Here is a 19,465-nt window from a genome sequence, read left to right as displayed (position 1 = left end):
GATGATAATGCCAAAGGGACAGCATCGTGACCTTATAGACACATTAAAATTGAGGTTTCATCTCAACTCAGCCATTGCATTTCCTGCCCTATATTCTGAGTTATATATTTGCTTTGAGTACAGTATGATGTTACAACCTGCAACACCCTCATTGCTCAACTTCGCAATTCAGGAAGACAGATACTGGAGAAGTGATTGCTATGGGGCTACAATGTAGTAATGTACAGTCCAGGATGACTTTTGCTCTCTGATGCCCACTTAAATTGTCTGGTTGTATTTGAGAACAGGACCATGTGCAAGATAATGTTTTGAAGATGGGACAGCAAGTTTACCATTTATATTTGCCCTGTAGATGATTCCATATGTTCAAAAGTATAGGGAGTTTTCCTTGTAAAAGATAGGACTGTAAACCAGAGATTTTGAGAAACTCATGGATATATATGTATATATATGAAAAGAATGCCCACTATCAAGGAATTAACCGTTAGAAAATATTGTCCAAGTTTTGTACAATTAAACCTATAGGAGAAAGATATTTGCCTCTGTGAGACAGGAAAACCCTGGGAAATTGGAGTGTATGTCACATGAATTGCTCAGGTGGCATATTTATTGTTGTGAAACATCTACTACATCCACAGTCCATAGAGATTTGGGTGCTAACAAAATCTCTTAAGCATGTCAGAGTCCTAACCAACGTTCCCCCTCAAAAACACATGACGTCTAATGAAGCAGTTAGAATTCTCCAGCTTTGGAAGGAGAGGTTGCCAAAGGGGATCCCACGGGTCCATGAGAGGCTCCAGGAGAGGCACCCCAGAAAAGGACCAAGCTGGGGAGAACTAGTTAGCAGGTAGATCATGGCAGTTGCTAGTGACATTATCAGTAATGCCTTCCTTGGAGAATCTCTTGTATCTAGGAGAGAACTAGAATCTTCTGTGTTGTCACCTGTGTTGTGGTGACAGCAACTGCCTGTGGTTCATCCCTTCGGTTTGCTCTGGGTTCACCAGCAGGAATGTTTTCCTGGCTGCTCAGGCTATGTCAGAAAGAGAATGGCGATGAAGGAGAGACCAGACCAATGGAGAAGGAAGAGGGAATCCTTTCTCATGAAAAAGGAAGAAGGAAATCATTCTGGAGAAGGCACAGTGAGTCCTGGGCAGAGTTGAAGATCTTCCTGGTAGAGTTGGGCCGTCCAGGAGTAGGTCTTACAAGCTGAAGCCTTGGACTTTGCCAATGTCAAAGAGTCAAGAATTTCTGATGATTAGTTTGACAGAGCCAGTAATTGACAAACCTGCAACTACTTTTCTGGGAGCTATTTAATTTCATTTTGAGTGGCAAAGAATGCCAGGAGTGGGCACTATGAGAATAACAGTGTGTCCTTTCATGGAAGGGAGTTGAAACACTTCATCTTCCAGATTACTGTAGGTAACTTGAGTCTCTGATGAAAAGAACAGAGAAGGATGCTCCCCTGGTCATGTCATGTGGTGAGGTCTCAGACACTTTGGATTAATTAGTGCTTGATAGTGCTAAGCACTATGAACTTCAGGATTTCCCTGCAACACATCTGATATGACCTGACAATGTTCCCCATATCTTTATGTCTGAGGCAAATTATAGATTTCAGGGCAAAGGGTCCTGTAATAGGGAGTGTGGCATATGTCTGACAATGGTGGTTAGGAAGAGGAACATAGCTTAGCAAACCAGCTGGAAGATAGCTTTTCTGCTCTTTTAAGGATTCACCCCGTCTTTACCTTTTCTCTCCATCAATCTTCTTCTTGGGACTCTGAATGGTCTCCCCTGCCCCTGGGCCATCAAGTATGCAAATTCTTTTGTGTTTATCTATCTGCAGGGTCTGCTAGAAATACTTCAACCCAAAATTCCAACATCACTAATCAGATATCAAATATAAATAAAGTTAGAGAACTGAAATTGCATAAGATGAAGATCAGCAATAACATGGAGGAAATGTGTGGAATCCTGAACGTTTACATGTATGAGGATTTGAATTACAGGTAGGAATTATGCCCAGTACCCTGTTGCCTGTATTGTGCCATCTGTTAACCCAATGTCCTTCTATGAATGGAGTGTGATCTCCCATCATTCAATTAAGTAGCCCTGACAGGTGTTTAATTGTTGGATAAACAAAGTGCTGTGTGTTTATTATCAACTTATTTTGTACTTGACCCTGGGATGCTTGCAATCTGATTGTTGCTGTCGACAGCTGGAAGGACCTGCTCACACTTGTTGCCTCTCAGTGTGTGAATGCAATGACTGCAGGCTTCAAGGCTTTACTCTGATATTGTTCATTATAATCTGAGAGATGGTACCTCCTTGGATTTATTTGGCATTCTAATTGTGTCTGTGTGTGTGAACTTAGGCTCTGTGTGTTTTGTTCAGGACTGAGGCTCTGGGACATTTGATGGGGTCTGAGGATTTGTGTGTTGCACAGTTTGCAGGTAGTGTTAGTGTTGAGTCCATACAGGTCCAAAGTGATCACCAGGGAAGTTTGTTCCTGGTGTTTCCTTGGTGTCACACGGGAATCTCCTGGGGGAGGAGATGTGATAAAGCCTTTCTCCTGTAAATACTAGTTGTGTCCTCTGGGAATTCACATAACAACAGGAACCAAGGAATGAGAATCCCTGCCTTAAAAATAAGAGGAACGTCATTACAGATACCTATTGGACCCTTGCCTGTGGCACAGTGTATTGGAAAATTGTCATAGAAGTAGTCTATTCCTTCATGCTTGCCCAGAAAGCTCTTGAAGGTCAGCTAACTCCATTTGGTCCCCTGGCTCTGCTGTCCTCTGCCCAGGATAGTAAGTTTAATTAGCACCAAGGGGACCTAGTTTTAAGGAACTAGGATGTGGCATGCAATTGGCTTGGGTAGTCCATGATACAGCCTGTTTGCACATGATTATTGAATCCTCAGTTCAGCAGATTATTTGCTTCTTGGGCCATGCCCTAACACAGGATGAACACTGAATTCAACATCATTAAATCACAACATGAGAAGACAATGTTGGATATGGATAAAATGACCCAGTCCATAATTGCTTCCATGAAGTTCTCTGAGGAGCTGTTAAAAGATAACTATTCCTACAGGTGAGTCAGTGACACAACTGAGACCCCGAGAACTAGGCAGGGAATCCTTCTGTCCTTTTAGGACTTTGAACAAACGCAAGGGCTCTAGTTCTATGTTATCTGTTTTTTATTTAGGAACCCTGCCCTGAGGCAAGGGTCTTGGATTTATACCTCTTGGACTCAGTTGTCCTAAGTGTGAAGAGTGTCCAAGACCCTCCAATCTTAATTCTTCCAAATTCAAGGTCCTCTACATAGAAAACTTTTCCACCACGCTGGGAATATCCAGGAACTCTGAACCTCTAGGGTTCTGACCACAGATTAAAAGATCAAGGATTCCCTACAAAAATGGAAAGAGTGTACACTTGTTGGGTCAGCTCACCTCTCTCAGAGGAGATAAGCCCTCTCCCTGCTGAAGGTTTTATGGTACCACAGACCTATAATCAACCATAAAGAACATTTCCTCTTCTGTGATGTATAGGGTGCACTCTTGGTGTCAGGGCTCTCAGAAGTTTGTTGAGTCCTGTGGAACATGGGTGGTATCTTGATTTGACCTGCCTCTGTTTGGTGCTGCTATGTATACTATAGACTCTTCTGGGACCGTCTGGGGTTCAGGGCCCTTGTGGGACCATGGGACTTGTAGGAGTGGCAAGCCAATGGAATCTGGCTGGGAATCACCAATTTTTTTTTTGTGGATCAGCATCAAGCAGAAACACCGCCTCTGTGAGTGCACTCAACTAAAGGAAAAAGTGAGGATATTACTGAATGAGAACAGAAAGCTGCTGGTGGAGCAGGCTGGAACGAAAGTGTCCCATGGGGAAGAAAAGAGGTTCTGTGAGGAGGCCAGCAAGAACATCTGTGCCTCAAGTGCCAAGGAACAGCAGGTAGGATGATGTGTATCAGAGGCAGATTGCCCTCATGTCTAACTATAAACATAGACAATGCAATGCAACAGTCCACCAACTTCTCTAGGCACTCACCTATGTCTCCTCCAAGTGTTTGTTTATGTGATCATCTACAGGGCTCTCTGTGGAGGTAGCCTGGTTCAAGAAACTGCATGTTTGGCATGCAAATGTTCCTGCTCTGCTAGAATCACTAAGGGGGATAGGTTGTTTACACATCACAGTTCTACATGCATTAAGTTTGAAGGATGCTGTGTTGGAGCCCTTGTTGAGAATAGCAAGAGCTTTGAAGGAAGAAGTAAAGGCCTGTAGCTCATTTGCTTTACAGAGATCTTGTGAGATTCTAGGTAGGAAATAGTTTGCAGGGATGACACCTAGTGTAATTGAAAAATAAGTGGATTTCATTGCTGTCTTTTGGCGGCTTTTCTATTCCCCCCTTTCCCCTCTATCTCAAAATGGTCTCTACAGGCTTCATATATCTTGGTTCACACTGAGAGGTCCTGAGTAGCATATTGTCAGTCCCATTTTCTTTGAGTGATGTTGGAGAGGTCATTCCTGGTCTGAGAGTCTGGAGTTGTCTGGATGACCAGAGATGACAGAAAGGCTTCTCACAGGCTCAGGTTTGGTGTGAGATTTCTGAGGCTTCATGAAAAAATTTCTTAATATATGCCCCCTATTCTGACCAAGAAGAGTGTTCTCTAGTGATTTTTTTTTTGTTCTTCGGATGTTTTATTTTATTTTTTATTAGGTATTTTCCTCGTTTACATTTTCAATGCTATCCTAAAGGTCCCCCATACCCACCCCCCCAATCCCCTATCCACCCACTCCCCCTTTTTGGCCCTGGCGTTCCCCTGTACTGGGGCATATAAAGTTTGCAAATCCAATGGGCCTCTCTTTGAAGTGATGGCCGACTAGGCCATCTTTTGATACATATGCAGGTAAAGACAAGAGCTCCCGGGTACTGGTTAGTTCATATTGTTGTTCCACCTATAGGGTTGCAGTTCCCTTTAGCTCCTTGGGTAATTTCTCTAGCTCCTCCATTATGGGCCGTGTGACCCATCCAATAGCTGACTTTGATCATCTGTTAGATGTTTTTTTCTGTCCCCTGTGACAGGGATTCTCTGTCCAGCACTGGCTGTCCTGGAACTCACTCTGTAGACCCAGCTGGCCTCGAATTTAGAAATCTGCCTGCCTCTGCCTCCCAAGTGCTGGGATTAAAGTAGTGAGCCACTATGACCTGGCTTCCCTAGTGCTTTTTATTCCTCTAAAATAATCGCAGAGTCGTTGGGTCTCCCTTGAAACATCTCCTCTGCATAGTCTGAATTATCTTGGTCCTGAACCATAACAGATACCTCGTTGTTTTCTGGTCAGTTATGATTTTATGTGAATAAGTCTGTGTCTGCTTCTGTGTGTGTCTTTGTCTGTGACTGTGTGTCTGTGTGTTTCTTTTTGTGTATGAATTGTTTTCCTGACCTGTGCCTCTCTCGGTATGTTGGGAGGCCATTCAATGACATCTGAATTGTCCAGTTATTCTCTATATTACTTCTTTGAGCATTGGTCTCGCAATAAACTTGACATTTCCTGTTTTGTTCTGTTCAGTAGTCTTTGCATCTTCTGTTCACTATCAGGTAGCACCCCCTCTCTCATTTATTTCAACAAATTGATAAACAATACAGCTATTTTAAAAATAAGTGTTAGATTTCTTCACTTTCCCTGCATAGAGTTATCTCCCTGGGAGATTTGTGTTTGACTTATTGGCTCCACCATGAACATGCACAGAATCCTACCGTGCATCCCTCTGCTAACATGGGTTTTGCTAACTATATCGTGGGCATGGCTTTGTTTCAGGTTAGATTCCTCCTCATAGTTGGCACAATGCTGCATTTCATAAATGTCACAGCACGTTATTTCACCAGCTTTCTTCTGACTGATATTGAGGAAGATTTAATATCACATGAACTGTAATAGGTTAAAAAGTTCCTGGGTAGTGACCAAAAGTCACTGTCTTCCTCTGATGCTACCAAGGAACCAGTGTAGGTATAGTGAGGGCTACTGAGAGAGTCAACATGGGGCTTGCTGGAGGCTTTTCTTAGGAATCTCTTTCTTGGGAATTTGGTATTGTGTTGTCCAGGTTATCTGTGCAGTGCTTGTAACTTCCTCGTAGGACCAGAAAGTATCTGCATAAAAATTTTTATTGAAGATTAGTTAATTACAGATGAGGGCTGTAAAGACTGCCTGAGTCTAAGAACCTTATACACATACTCGTCAGAGGTCCTAGTAGGTGCTCATGCAAAAGGAAATGTCCTGGGCCACAGTAACTTTTTCATTGATTTGTGTTTGTGTGTCTCTGTGTGTGTATTGTGTAGTGTGTATGTTTGTATTTCTTTTGTGTGAAGTGTCTGTTAGTCTTTGTATGTTTGGACCACCTTTGGCTGAGCTTGTTTATACTAAAGTTGTGTGTTTGTGTAATACTAGGTAATTTTTTTGTTTGTGATATGGGTGCTTGTATTTTCAAATGTGTGTGTGTGTGTCTGTGTGTGTGTGTGTGTGTGTGTGTGTGATTGTGCATAAATGCAGCTGTGTGTGTCTCTAGAGGACAAATTTAATGAGAAATGCACTCTGAGGTTTTAGTTTACACCTATGAAATATCAAATACAGCAGTCCAATTATTCTGCATGCTCACCTAAAACCCAAGAAAAAAAGGACATAAAAATTCTTGTAGGGTCAGATTTTTAACTGACTAGAGAGAAAACTATTCATTCTCATTCAAATCTTTAGAGCAAATATGAGGCATATGGTATATGGAGGTAAGGAGGAGGTTGCTGTATAAAATCCATGTGTTTATGTCCCTTTTCTGCTCTTGGTGAATTGTGAAGGACCACTGGAAGGTCAGGTGGCTCACTGTGTCTTCTAAGCATTCCAGGTTGTTTTCCTCAATGCCTGCCACCATTACATTTCTGCTACCTCTGCTCAGTAAAGCGTTGCCTTGTAGTTTGTCTTGGATTTTACTCATAGAGAGATTGAGTTGTTTGGAGCTAAACTTGCATCCAGCAGAATTCCCATAGATGTGAAGCAAACCAGGCCTGTTTCAGGAGCCCATTGAGGGTCTTGATAATCTAAAGTACTCACACTATCTTATCTGTGTAGATATTCAGCATGACTGTTCTTCAACATCATTTTGTCAGAGTTAAAATCAGCCTCAGTTGGGGTTGGGAGAAATGAGGACCTTCAGACAGTTCTGGTAGTATAAAATTGGTTATGTCTTTTAGAAGCCATGTTCAGAAAGTAGAAAAGAAGTCCACTTTGACCCAGTGCTTCCAGAACAAGGAGGAGTTATCCACAGAGTCTAGGCCGCTCAGGTTTGTAGTGGTCCGCAGAGCAGCCCTGAAGAAGAAGCTATCCTGATGTCCATCTGCTGAAGGATGAAAAGACCCTGTGTGGTGCAGCACTTCCATGAACTCAGTGTGAGATAATCCATGCAAGCATGTCCTTCAACTAGTCAGCCTTATCCTACTCAAAATAGTCCTGGCACAATCACATTCTGGGGAGAAAACGGTTCCTTTGGATCCTGGTTATAGACAGTTCCTATTACTCTGGGCTCATACCTTTGGACACCAAGTCAGTCAGGTGATGGAAAAGGGAGATCCTATTGGAAGAAACTGTTTACTTTGGGACAAGTCAGAAACAGTGAGCAAGAACAAGAGGCTGGTCCACCACCAACATGTGACCCTAGGCTGGGAAACAAACCTATTCTACACAGCCTTGGGTACTTGCTGTGCCAGATTGGATAATAGAACAAGAACCCTGAATCCCAGACTGGTTTATGAGTGGAAAGCATATCACTGACTGCGCTGCCTATATGCTATGCCCACTAAGTACCTTTCCCATTCAAGATTTGTTTTTATGCCTCCAAATTGTCCTGGGAGATTTTTATATTAGTATTAACCGGGAAACTAAAGAGGTCACTGCAATACAATATGCTTGTATTGCATTAACTCAAATATTATGTGTGTTTGAGAGTGTGCCCTACAATAGTCATAGATGTACAGGGGTGTTGTTCTGTTTTTTCATGACCATCACATTTAAGGTTCATTGCTCAGCCTTGTGTATATTTTTATTTAGCATACTCTTGCAGATTGTTTGACCTATGAAGTACCCATGGGGTTTTGTGTTGTATGTTGTCTCTGGTTATTTGGAGATAGAGGGATTGACAAGAGGAAGCCTGTGAAGTTCCTGTACTGGAGAAATAATCATAGCCTTCACTTCAGTTCAGGGCACGCTCCCACCCCATAAGGAATCCACATGGTTTTCTAGGTTGCACACATCTCTCTTGGACTCACATTCAGACATTGTTCAATTGTTATTACTCAATATAATATACCCGCACAACTGGGGAAATGTGGTGTTTTTTTAGAACTCCAGTATAATGTGCAGTTGACAGTTGCGTTTCTAGCAGTTTTTAAAAGGTGAGAAACAATTCCAAGCTCAGGTGTTCTATGACACTTGGGATGCACGTTATGATCTCAGCTGATAGGCCATGTTAGTTTGTCCAGCTGAATAGAGCTGTTCTGGAAGAGGCAGCTCAATTGACAAATGTTTAACAGGCCTTTCTTTCTTCCTTTCCTAAGTGTGAAATAGTCCAGCAGAAAGCATAACATGGCACCGACAACGACATGATCTCCCTCAAAGAGAAGTGTGGAGGAGGAGCACTGTGTGTGCACAAAAAATACACCACTGTTGCCTCTCATCCCTAATAACCATGGCTGTAATGGGCTGTATGCTCCTCCTTTATTTTGGTTTCTTTGGTATGAACAGGCCTTAATTTCATCTAGCCTCTGGCCCAGGAAGAGTGCACATTTAAAGGGACTCAGAGAAATGCTGAGACACATCAAGAGCTGCTGGGCATCCAGGAAGAATCTGAGTGCAAATTTATCTTTCCTGATGGGTCATCATCAATAATTACATGGAGATCAGTCAACAAAATTGTAAAACCTTGGGTCCAAGTCTACAACCTGTGTTCTGCTTTGACTTGGGAGGCCATATCCTTCAGACCCACATTCCAAAAGGAGAGTGTTGCTTAAATTTCTCCTGCAAAGATTGCTACCTCCAGGAACTGCTTTTCTACTAAGTTGCCAAGGACAGCCACAGGCTATAAGTCTGTGCTACAAAATGAGCAGACAAAGAATTTTGCTTTGCACAATTTTTGTGGTTTGATTTTGGTTTGAGTTTTGATTAGTTTAGTTATTTGTTTTTTCTTGTTTTGATTCCAAGTTTTGTTATTTATTGTTTGTTTATTTGTTCTTGTAATTAATTTGATATTTTGGTAAGTCTATAGACAGTATATATTGACTGTCAGCTTTCAGTTACAATTGAGTACATTGCATTTATTCTTATGACTAACATAGTATTCTCCAACTCTTTACTCTTAAGATCCTTGTTATTTCAGGTGTGATCATGAAATCCCACAGATATCAGACCCAGATGGATCTCTGCATTCTTCATGGAACTTGGGCTCCATAGTTTCTTTACAGCCAGACTAAACTTCAAAGTCCAACATACATTCAGTGTGGAGAGTGTGTCCAACTCTCTGGATAGGAACTTAATGTTGGAAAACTTACCCATGCTGCATCCTTGTTGTCAAATATTTAGCTACTGTGAAAATCCTGTGGATGATGGTGTTGAACACATTAACGTCAAATACATCAGTATTTCTGTAATAGCTCTCATTGAATCAAAGCATAGTCTAAGGGAATAAAAAGCTGTCAGAAAACACAGCAATGTATGCTTCTGCTTTCCTGCAAATATACAATCACTGGAAACTGGGAGTAGAGATAATAAATTCCAAAATCTTTTTGGGGATACGTGTCTGTGGGGGTCCTTCAAAGTTCATTTTATTACTTTATGATTCACCTGTGTCTGCCAAAAGACATCATTCAAAAATGTTGAAGATTTTAACTAGTTATCATCCTATAAAGTCCTAACAAATGCGTTTTTTTATTTTATATTTTCATTACTTACATTTCAAATGTTAAACCCTTTCCTTGTTTCCCCTCGAAGATCCCCTTTTTCCTACCCCCAACCCCTGCTCCCCAACCCACCCACTCCCTCTTCCTTGCCCTGACATTCCCCTTTACTGGGGCACAGAACCTTCACAGGACCAAGGATCTCCTCCCAGTGATGACCGACCAGGCCTTCCTCTACTACATATTTAGCTAGATCCATGAGTTTTACCATGTGTTTTCTGTGGTTGGTGGTTTAGTCCCAGGGATCTCTGGAGGTGCTGGTTAGTTCATATTGTTGTTCCTTCTATGGGGCTGCAAACCCTTCAGCTCCATAGTTCCTTTCTCTAGCTCCTTCACTGGGGACCCTGTGCTCTGACCAATGGATGGCTGTGAGCATCTACTGCTGTATTGGTCAGGCAGTGGCAGAGCCTCTCAGTAGACAGATATATCAGGCTCCTGTCAGAAATCTCTTGTTGGCATCCGTTGTAGTGTCTGGTTTTTGTGGTTGTTTATGGGATGGATCCCCAGGTGAAGTCTTTGGATGGATATGAGGTGTCCTCCTGCCTCAGCACAAATTTGAACACAAATTTGTACACATGCATCCACACACAGGTGTACAGGCACACCAAACAGGCGCTGACACTGTAACCTAAGTACCTTATGAATCCCTTTGACCTTCTGGCCTATGCATCTTTTATCTGTCTTTAAACACAGACAACATACCTGACATACCACTTTGTAACCTCATGTACTAAAGAGAAGTTCTTTAAGTCAGAAGTGATGGAACATTACTGTTATCCCAAGACTCAGGAAAGGTGTGAAAATTACAAGTCCAGGGCCAGCCTGAGTTACATCATGCTATCTCCAAAACGAAACAAAATAAAGCAAAACCAAAGTTTGTTTTATAAGCATTTGTTCAGTTGGTAGAGTACTTCCCTAGCATGAACTCAGGGGGATGGAGACAGGTAAGTCAATTTCTTCAGCTTCATAACAAGTTTAGGACTAGTCTGAGCTACAGGGAAATGGGCAGGTGTGAGATCAACAATACTGTGTGTGTGTGTGTTCTGAGAGAGAGAGAGGGAGAGAGAGAAAGAGAGAGAGAGAGAGAGAGAGAGAGAGAGAGAGAGAGAGAGAGAGAGAGAGAGAGAGAGAGAGAATTTATTGTTAAGACACGTAGATGTGACTTTGATAACTTCTTTCTTGAGCAGTCCATGGGCACTGTGGAGGTCTGAATGCAAATAGCCCCCATATATTTGGGAAGGATTAAGAGATGTAGCCTAATGGAGGAGTTTCAAAAGCCCATAGCATTCCTTGTCTCCTGCCTGTGGATCAGATATAAACTCTCAGCTATCACTCCAGTATGATGCCTGTCTCCTGCCATGCTCCCCACCATAAGAGTCATGGACTAGCCCTGTGCACCCATGAGCCCCAGTAGACGCCTTCCTCTATACGTTGCCTTGGTCATGCTTTCTCTCCATAGCAGTAGCAAAGTAACCAAGACGGCCCCCTGATATGTACAACTACCACCACCCAACCCCCACACAGTCATTCTCAGTAAACTCCATTTATGGTTCATACAGACTTGTACTAAATTTCTCTTTTGTGGTGTAAGTTAAGAGTCTCATTTTTCAGTGAGTAGAAGTCCCCCTAAGGGACAGTTGCCAATGTTGAGCTGTGTCTTCCATTTCCACTGCCATTACTATGCAGCCCAGGACTGCTTGGGGACCTTTCCTGAAGTGCCTTCCCCAGCCCTTTAGTTTCAAAGGCCCTCTCTAGTCTCCTGGATTCCTGCCTCCCTGGTAGATGTCATGCTGGCTACTGAGTCACCTACAGCCGCCTTCAGGCTCCTTCTGTGATTATTCTCCAGAGTTGATTCCAAGAGAATAATCACAGAATTATTGATTCCGAGAGCACCTGGGTTGATTCTTGGCAACTGCGTGTCTTGTCTTTGGAGCTCTAAGCTGGAATCTGAAGTGCTGGGTCCTACCACTGTATAGAGGGGCTCTGCTAGAAGTATTCTCAGGGGATCATAAGAGCTAGCTTTCCCATGCTGCCCCTGGCGTTTCCCCTGCACATTTGGAGGGAACCTTGTGTTTTCTATTTCTTTAAAAGAAAACGTATTTATTTTCAAGTTTATTTTAGGTATATGAGCATTTTGCCCACAGTATATGTCTTTGCACCATGACTTTGCTGTATGCGTAGAGGCCAGAAGAGGGTGTCAGATCCTCTGAAATTGGAGTTGCAGATGAATGTTAGCCATTGTGTGAGTGCTAGGAACCCAACTTGGGTCCCCTGGAAGACAACCAGTGCTCATAACCTATAGCTGACTCTCCTGCCCTGAACGTGCCATTTCTTGAACTACAACTAAATCTGTCACAATTTATATTTATTTTAGACTCAATTGTTTCATCTTCTCTCTGTGGAAAGCAGACCTCATGTTGGTTTTTTCTTTTCTCTGCATCGTTAACAATCTCACCCAGCAGTCATGGAATACTTTTTTCATAGTTTTCTATACTGATCTCTTTGTTAGATGAATCATTTGTAATTATTAATCATTTTCTTCTCTTATAAGCAACATCAAGTGTGCGGAGAAAAAAAATACATCATCTTACCATATTTTAGCCAAAAGGAAGGAAAAAAATACATGCAATTATGGAATCCTGTTGCACATTAATAACCAGTAACCATGTTGAGACATAACCTACCAATTCAAAAATTCTTATTTTATCATATGTACACTTTTTACGCATTGGGCTTTAGGTAGTTAAAATATTTAACAGTTTTTTATTTTTAATAATAACAATTTTTTTTACTATTAGTAATGTGTGTGTGTGTGCAGAAGAACATGCTATCCTGGACATGTGGGGTCAGGGGACAACTTTGTAGCCTTAGTTCTCTCCTTCCACATTTATGTGCATTTAGTGATCTATTTAACTGACATCATTAGGCTTGTGTGGCCCATGCCTTTACCCACTGAGCCATCTCACCACCCCTATATTGTGCTTTAAAAAAAAATCTGTCTTTCATTTTAAAATGACATTTAGTTTTTTTGTTTCTCTTGATAATTAGGTGAGATGAGGACAACAGGAAAATAAGGTCATTTGTAGAATTTACACCTTGAGTTATGAGCTGGAAGTAACAGTGCATGTGGGATGGTCATGTTTACATGCCTGCAATCTCAGCACCTGTGAAGAAAGAAGAAAAAAGGAAAAGCTCCATTGTACTCTATGAAGCACCATAGGAATGATACTCGCCCACACAACTAAAGCGTAGCTGTTCCTTCATTGCGAGCTCCACAGGGGCTTCATAAAGTGGGATTGAGACCAGAGTTCTCCTTCCTTGCACCAGATGTATTATCAGTACTGAGATGCAATCTGCTTGTGAGCCTCCCTCAAGGGCAGTCCTCACTTTAGAGTCTTTATCAGTTTATTTCTGTGGGAAAGTGTTCGTCTCCAGCACGTTCCACTGAAGTCTGGCTAGAAAGGTAGAAACTACTGTTTTTTGTTGTTTGAATGGGAGATACACATGCCTCTATTCTGGGGGACTGCCTTCACCATGGTCTCCAGGGGCTGCATTAGAGGGAAGAAATAGCCCACACTGATGAGCATGGAAAAAAATGGACACTGGTTGCCTGGAGCATGAATATCAAAACTTATCAAGTACAGAGAGCATTGTGACAGATTGTTCCAATATATATATATATAGTCATGTATACATATCTAATCCACATGCTCGTTTGACAAGGTTTTTTATGAAGGCTGTATGTTCTGGCCCTCTTAGTCTAGGTAAGGATTTATGACAGGTTCAAATGACTCATTTGGTGACAATGATGCTATGCGACTTCTGAGACTTCAAAGTGCAGTGTGAGTATATCTCTCTTTCTATCTCAGAATAAATCTTGGGACACCTGACTTTCGGTGTACAAAGTTCCATTCAATACTGCGAAGCCAGCATGCTAGAACAAGTGAGAGCCTGGCCTTGGAGCTGCAGATTCCTAAGAAGCCCTGCATGTACTCAGAGTCCTGAGTCTCAAAGCATTAAGGACTACAAACTAGTCAGACAAGAAAATCTGGTGGCTACTGGGAAAATCCAGAGCAAACCCTTTTGGGTAGACACCTCCAGGATGCATGCTTTATTCCCTACCCTCACCCCTGCAAAAAGCAAACAACAACAAAAACCAAACCAAACAACCAAAAACAAAACAAAACCAAAAACCTCCAAACTAAAGCAAACAAGGTCACTGAGGAGAACTGCCCAGCAAAACACTACTAAGCATGCAAGAAAGCAAGCTGACACAAATGGGGCCCATATGTGGACAAATGGGAGAATTTATTCAGGCAACTATAAATAAAAGAAATATTTCTAAATAAAAGTGCTTAAAATGGTTAATGAGATGCTAGGCGTGGTAACACATGCCTTTAGTTCTAGCATTTGGGAGGCAGGGGCAGATGGATATCTGTGAATCTGAGGCCTAATCCTAACCCTAACCCTGTCAACAAGTGGCAGGGTAGCCAGGCCTATGTAGAAAGATCCTGTTGTACATACATGCCCGCCCACCCATGCTCACACACAGGTTTAAAAGATAAATAAAACACAAAGTATATTTAAAAAGACCTAACAGCTTTTTAAAAGAATGAGATGAAAGTTGTAGGGAGATTAACAAATGAGAAGACAGTGGTCATATTAAGAAATTAAGAAGCAGGCTAAACGGAGACAGGAAGATTACTACAAATTTGAAGCCAGTCCCATCTCTGTAGAGACTGGCAGGCCAATCACCAGAACTACATAGCAAAACCTTACCTCAAAAGGACAAGAAATCAGCACTGGCAACTGAACATTGTTGCAAACAAAATTAGGGAATTGGATAATATATCAGAGAAAATTATCCAAGACTAGCAAAACACACACAGACACAAACAAAACAAAACAAAACAAAAGAAAACAAATCATCATCATCATCACCATCACCAGCAACAACAACAACAACAACAACAACAACAACAACAACAACAACAACAACAAAGAGGAGAACGGTGAAAGAAAGATCAAGATTTGGAGGATAGTATAAAATCTCTGTGTCAAATCTAGTTATAGAAACTCAAAATAGAGAAAATTGCATGGAACAGGAATGAAGATAAGTAACAGTTGAATTTAAAACATTTTCAGTCTTCTCTTGAGGGACATCTGGGTTGTTTCTAGTTTCTGGCTATTATAAATAAGGCTGCTATAAACATAGTGGAGCATGTGTCCTGGTTATATGTTGGGGTATGTTTTGGGTACATGCCAATTAGTGGTACAGCTGGGTCTTCAGGTAGATCTATTTACAAATTTCTGAGGAATCGCCAGATTGATTTCAGAAGTGGTTGGACCAGCTTTCAGTCCCACTAGCAATGGAGGAGTGCTCCTCTTTCTCTGTATCTTCGGCAGCATCTGCTGTCACCTGAATCTTTGATCTTAGCCATTCTGACTGGTGTGAGGTGGAATCTCAGGGTTGTGTGGTTTGGCATTTCCCTGGTGACGAGGGATGTTGAACATTTCTTTAGGTGCTTCATGGTCATTCAGTATTCCTCAGTTGAGAATTCTCTGTTTAGCTCTGTTCCCCATTTTTAATAGGGTTATTTGGTTCTCTGGAGTTCTTCTTGAGTTCTTTGTATAGACTGGATATTATCCTTTGATAGTATATAGGATTGGTAAAGATCTTTTCCCAATCTATTGGTTGCCATTTTGTTTCATTGACAGGGTTCTTTGCCATACAAAATGTTTGCAATTTTTTGAGGTCCCATTTGCCGATTGTTGATATTAGTTATCTGGAGACACCAAACCCAGACAATATTGCTGATGCCAAGAAGCACTTGCTGACAGGAATCTGGTGTGACTGTCCCCTGACCAATACAGATGCAAATACTCATAGGCAACCATCAAACTGAGCATGAGGATACCCGTGAAAGAGCTAGGGGAAGGACTGAAGGAGCTGAAGGGGGTTGCATCCCCATAGGAAGAGCAATATCAACTAACTGGACCACCCCATGCTCCAAGAGACTAAACCATCAACCAAAGAATATACATGGAAGGATCCATGGCTCCAGATACATAAGTAGCAGAGGATGACCTTGTTCGGCATTAGTGGGAGGAGAGGCCCTTGGTCCTGTGCAGGTTTGATGACCCAGTGTAGGGGGATGCTAGAGGAAGGGTGGGACTGGTTGGGGGAGTGGGGGATCACCCTCATATAGGCAAAGAGGAGGCAGGAGAAAGAGGGTTGGGTGGGGGTGGTTGTGGACGGTTAAAGGGGGATATCATTTGAAATGTAAGCAAATAAAATGATTAATTAAAAATCCACCCCCCAAACCCAAAAAACATTTTCAGATTTAAAGAAGGATTTATATTTCAGGGTAAAATGAATATCAATTTCATAAGAAGAAACAAACAATCCTAAAACTAAAATCCACTTAAATTCAAACCATTAGTCCAAACACAAAATGAAAATATTAAAACTTGTTGGACAGAAACATAGTGAACTGAGAGTAGACATCTCATTGCTGGCCCGAGGTGCCAAAAGGTTGTTATGAAGGGTTGGTGTACACTTTCCATGTAGAATTCTGTAGACATTGAAATTTTGATTCAGGCATAGGAGGAAATAAAAATACAAGACTCAGAGGCCTTTGGTGAAAGAAATTGAAAAGCACATTCTCAGACACACACACACACACACAGACACACACAGACACACATACAGAGAGAGACACACACACACAGACACACACACAGAGACACACACACACATAAACACACAGAGACACACACACACAGACACACAGAGACACATACACACACAGACACACACACACACACACACACACACACACACACACACACACACACACACACACACCAGTGTCTAGAGTTCTGTGAAGCAATGCCCCTCCCTGCCTTTTTTGTCTCCCACTGCAGACTCTGTATCACTTCCCTCCTCTGTATGAGGGCAAAGCCTTAGAAGGTGGATGGTAATGTGGAACAGAGGACACACCCCGCAATCTCCTAAAGTGTACTGTTCCTTGAGAAGGAAACAAGGTGAGGGGGAGGGGCGGTGGCAGCAAGGCTTTCCTAGAGCCCTGTAGTCTGATTAATACACACAATGAATGAAAACAGTCACGCTAAAAGTAGTGCTCTTAGGATGGTCTGGTAGTAGTGAGATCAAACCGTATTTTTAGGACATCCTTAAAACACAATGACTTGGAAGAGTTGAAAAACAGAACTAGTTATACTGTGCATTCAGGAGCAAAGAGAACACTTTTATTATACAGGACAGAATTTAATGTTATAAGACAATGGAGATGGTATTCTGTTTCTTGCTTTATGTTTTGAATTGTTTTATGTGAGTGTGTGCCTGCTTGTCTATCTGTGCATCATGTTCATGCAGGTACCTGAGGACAGAAGAGGGTATTGGATCTTTTGGAACTGGTGTTACAGGTAGCTGTGAGCTGCCCAAGGTGGTTACTGGACACTGAACGTGGGTCCTCAGGAAGAACACTGAGTGTTCTTAGTCACTGAGCCATCTCTCCAGCCCCTCCACCTACAAGACACCAGTTCCATTTATACAGAATCTGCTATCATAACCAGACCCCTTCCTTAGGTGCTCATGCAAGTTAGGACTTCAACGGGAACTGGGGAGATACCAACACTTAGAACATAGAAACAGCTGTATATGTAGTCACATTAATGAAGCAATCTGGATTATAACCCTGGCTCTGGGATTTACACAGGTCCCTGGGCAAGCTGCATTCTTCTTTTCCAGTTTTAATGTCTTTTCTTTCCTTCTTTCTTTCTTTCTTTCTTTCTTTCTTTCTTTCTTTCTTTCTTTCTTTCTTTCTTTCTTTCTATAAAAAAATAAAGTATGTGTGTGTTTGAGACAGAGACAGAGAGAGAGAGAGAGAAAGTGAGAGAGAGAGAGAGAGAGAGAGAGAGAGAGAGAGAGAGAGAGAGAGAGAGAGAGAGAGGAAACACAACTTTTTGGAGTTGGGTTGCTCATTCTGCCAGATGGTTTTGGGAGTCTGAAAGGCAGGCTTGTCAGTGAGTACCTTTACTCCTGAGTTACATCACCAGCCTCTGCTCTGGTTATCCATGAATGGCACTGACCCTTGTGAGAACGAAGTGGGACGATGCAGGGGAAACATAACTCATAGGGTATCACAAGTCATTCTTTCAACAGACTTGAGAAACATGGAGTGTGCTGAGAACTGTACCAGAGCCAGGAAGATGGAAGATGTCAGTTATAATATTTGCTACCAGGAAGACGATATGTGAAAGCTGACTTCAAATAAGTCTTCTCAGGCATCATGACAGGATGGTGTGTAGCCATTTAGTGTAGAGAGGGCAGACAGGTTTTTGTTTTTCTTTTCTTTCTTTTCTTTTCTTTTCTTTTCTTTTCTTTTCTTTTCTTTCCCTTCCTTCCTTCCTTCTTCCTTCCTTCCTTTATTTCGTCTTTCTTTCTTTCTTTCTTTCTTTCTTTCTTTCTTTCTTTCTTTCTTTCTTTCTTTCTTTCTTTCTTTCTTTTTCTCTCTTTCTTTTTTTTACCATGCAGCAAAGTCGGGAATACTTTTATGAGAAAGGTAGTCCTTAGGGTGAATTGTGAAAGATGAACAGGTGCTGTACAAGGCTGAGTAAGAGGAAGACCATTCCAGAACAGGGTGCAGCATAAAGACAAGTGGCCTTAGGATAACCACCTACATGGAACTCCTTGTTCCAAGGGACTCCTAGTGAGGATAGTAGGACTTCAACTTGTGACTTGGGTCATGGCAAGAGGGATGACATATAAGCAGCTTAGAGAGGACACAACCAATGAAGGGAACCGGGGGTGGGGTGGGGCTTGGTTGGTCAGGCTCCTGAGGCCAAGCCTGACCACCTGAGTTCAATACCCAGCTCTCATATGGCAGAAGTTGGGAAACAATTCCTGCAAGCTGTCTTCTGACCTCTGCACACTTGCACATGGGGCCCACACACAAATAAGTAAAAATAGAGTAAAAACTTCAAAATTAGTAAGGAACATAATGCAGGCCAGAGAGGTGGGGGAGAGAAAGTGACAGGAAGGGGAAGCAAGGAGAGAAGGGGGTAACCCAGGCTTTTTTTTTTTCTTTTCCTTTGCAGGACTAAGTGAATTGTGGTGACATTTACATAAGACTAGAGAGAAAAGTCAGCTGTCAGGAAAGCACATCATTTTACACAGGCTGAAAATAAGGCCAGGGGATAAAGGCAGACATTCCTGGTTAGGAAGTTGGCAGGCTTCTGGGCTGGAGAGATGGCTCAGTGATTAAGAGCATACACTGTCCTCTCTGAGGGCAGGGAGTTTGGTTTGAAGCACCCACACTGGGTGCCTCCTAACTCCAGCTCTAGGGGTACTGGATGCTTCTGGCCTCCATGAGAATTCACACTGCTGTGCACAAACCCACACACAGACACAGACACCCAAGTGAAAAAGAAAAGTCAAAAAATGTAA

General features: G+C 42.1%; 1 protein-coding gene and 1 long non-coding RNA gene across 3 annotated transcripts in view; one reads left to right on the top strand and one right to left on the bottom strand.

Annotated features, from left to right (window-relative positions):
• Window positions 1-19,465, bottom strand: part of Gm51421 — a 159,368-nt gene that overhangs the window by 11,247 nt on the left and 128,656 nt on the right. The window lies entirely within an intron of this gene.
• Gm6337 (predicted gene 6337) lies at window positions 1,010-4,068 on the top strand. The gene is made up of 4 exons (XM_011244839.1): window positions 1,010-1,139; window positions 1,844-2,006; window positions 2,964-3,095; window positions 3,772-4,068. Exons 1-4 carry the CDS (start codon window positions 1,010-1,012, stop codon window positions 3,962-3,964), a joined length of 618 nt encoding a protein of 205 aa, XP_011243141.1. The 3' UTR covers window positions 3,965-4,068.

Source organism: Mus musculus, chromosome 14 (assembly GCF_000001635.26).
Source record: "Mus musculus strain C57BL/6J chromosome 14, GRCm38.p6 C57BL/6J".
NCBI lineage: Eukaryota > Metazoa > Chordata > Mammalia > Rodentia > Muridae > Mus > Mus musculus.
The sequence above is the reverse complement of the archived record's forward strand: the minus strand, read 5'-3'. Positions and strand labels throughout refer to the sequence as shown.